Source organism: Buceros rhinoceros, unplaced genomic scaffold (assembly GCF_000710305.1).
Source record: "Buceros rhinoceros silvestris isolate BGI_N320 unplaced genomic scaffold, ASM71030v1 scaffold4898, whole genome shotgun sequence".
Taxonomy (NCBI): domain Eukaryota; kingdom Metazoa; phylum Chordata; class Aves; order Bucerotiformes; family Bucerotidae; genus Buceros; species Buceros rhinoceros.
Window position 1 is genome coordinate 115,369 of NW_010427427.1, and position 2,442 is coordinate 117,810.

The following is a 2,442-nucleotide window of genomic DNA, read 5'->3' on the forward strand; positions in this document are numbered from 1 at the left end:
TACATTTTGCATACATCATTTACACTATGCAGTGCCAGATTAGTTAACCTTGAGCAAACGGTAAAGCATATTTGCGGCAGAATAATGTTCTGGATGACCTGTTGAACCCTCTTGCTTCCCTTAATCCCCAAAAGGAGGCTTTCCTGTCTCTCGCTCCCCAGCTCTGCGCTACTGCTACAATAAACATCACATTCCAGCTTTTTGTTGTTGTTGTTTTTTGCATCATCACATACATTTATAACTTAATAGCTTCAGGGCAGGAAGCCTTCATTTTATGCCAAAAGAAAGCACACGTAAGCATAGTTAGCTCGCAGAACATCAAATTTCCTGTTCTCAAACACACAGCAGACAGGCCTTCTACAACCTAAGAGAAGGCACGAAGTGACCTTCATGATCACACTTACTTCAAGGGTCAAGTTTCAGCAAACAAATCAGAAAGATACTTTAACCTTCATCACTGATTTTCCCTCTATTGAGAGCAAAACCACATCTAGTCTTCAGCTGAAGCAAACCTCATACATCCAAAGAAAAGAGATTGATTCCTTCGGTCTGCATTCACTTCGAGGTTTGCAAAGCGTCATCCTTCTTCATGAAGGGTCATGTGGTTGAAAGTACTTATCAATGTGGCCAGCAAAAAAAAAAAAAAAAAAAAATAAATTTTTAGGGAACCGGAAAATTTTTGGTCATGTGGTTGAAAGTACTTATCAATGTGGCCAGCAAAAAAAAAAAAAAAAAAAATCAATTTTGATGGAACTGGAATATTTCTGGTTCTCAGTCTTCATCTTATCATCAAAACAGAATGGAAGTCCAGCTGATCCTACCACATCCACACTGAGGCATCAAATTACAAATTTGTGTAGATTTGTAATTTACAATGCCAAATGCCAGTCAGTCATCTACACACACTGGTTCTCACTGATGCACATTCCCTCCGCCTCATGGCACAAAAGCAAGTGCAAGGGTTCCAAACACATCCCAGCTCCTTACAAATGCAAAGAAAAAAGTCCCACATAAAACTTTAGATCAACTGAACCATGGACATTTTTATTACAGGAAAAGGACAAAAACACTGCTCGAGTTTGGCAATCCAAACAGAAAAGCCAAGCTTGGCTGCTACTACCACACACTCCATAATACAAGAACATTCACAAATACTAATTAAAAAAATATATCCATGTCTGTTCACTGAGACCTGACAAATTTTGATTCCCCTCTAAGAACACCTATTGCCTAAAGGGGAAAAGCCTCAGCAATCTTCCAGCACAACAATAAATCCAGCCTCATGCACCACACCACCATCCCCCCACCACATGAATTCATCACTTGCTTGTGCTTCAGCTTTTTCTTTGTTTAATTTTGATTTCCTACACTTTACCAACTAACCAGAGAGGTGCAGCTGTTACAGCCTCTCTGAAAATACTTCAGGCAGGAAGGCAACCCTCTTGCCTACCCTCGCAAGCAAAACTTGCACCTGGAAATGTCAAGGTCGTGGTTATTTTTCTCTGACCGTGAAGTTTCCAAACTCTTTCAACTAACCACAGAGAGGTTTGCACCAGGCAAGACTTCGCCCAGGCACCCCAAACTACACGCCACCCCCAACACCAGTGCATTCAGCGGCAGACTCCCCACAGAACATTGGTGGCACCAAGGAACAGAGATGGCACTGGACCCTACCCACCTCTGCAGCGTTTCTGACTCCACCACCTTTAACCTCTGCTGAGCAAACTCTGGGCACGCAAACTCTGCCACCCTGGCCTCTGGCTGCTTCCAGTCTGCTCTGAAAGTGTCAAGCTCCCACGGCACAGGAACACCCAAAAAATTAAAACCTGGGCCCAGCGCTAGCAAGGCAGGAGCCCCCCCCGCCCCCCTTTTTTTTCTTTTTTTTTTTTTTTTTTTTTTTTTTTTTTTTTTTTTTTTGCATGCATTTTCATCCAAATCCCCAGGCGTGATTTAATACCGAGCCCTTTTCCACCCAGGTCTGGGATTCCTCTAGTTACCTGAAGCGACTCAATAAAAGCAACAGAAGTTTCAGAAGAGTTACAGAAAGAGGAAGTTCACTGTCAGGTGTGACCTACTGCATCTGAAATAACCCAACCCCAACCGCAGGGAGGGCCAGGGATACTCCAGACGAGCAGTGGCACCCACATGTGGCTTAGATAAACACCTCCTCAAGCCCTGGACAGTGATAATGTGGCAGAGCAGCTGGTAAACCAGGCTGAGCCAGAGCTGGTGCCCTGCACAGCAGGGTCCAGGGGCAGCGCTGGTCCGGACTCAGCAAATACACACATATATGTTGCATAAACGTACGGAAGAGATGACAACACCCAGCCCGCTAGGGAAGCCCGCCCCGACGCGCAGAGGCTGAGGACTGGCAGCAACTCACCACTCAGGTAGTTGGTCCACTTGTACAGCACCCCCTCCATGGCGGCCGGCAGCCGCCCC

At 45.2% G+C, this 2,442-nt stretch overlaps 1 protein-coding gene across 1 annotated transcript in view; it reads right to left on the bottom strand.

The window, feature by feature from the left end:
* Positions 1-2,436, bottom strand: part of PLEKHA8 (pleckstrin homology domain containing, family A (phosphoinositide binding specific) member 8) — a 27,308-nt gene extending 24,872 nt beyond the window's left edge. Inside the window, exon 1 of the mRNA XM_010141901.1 lies at positions 2,384-2,436. Within this exon, the coding sequence (XP_010140203.1) occupies positions 2,384-2,423 (40 nt within the window). The 5' untranslated portion in view covers positions 2,424-2,436. The remainder of the gene's footprint in view (positions 1-2,383) is intronic.
* Between the last annotated feature and the right edge of the window lie 6 nt (positions 2,437-2,442).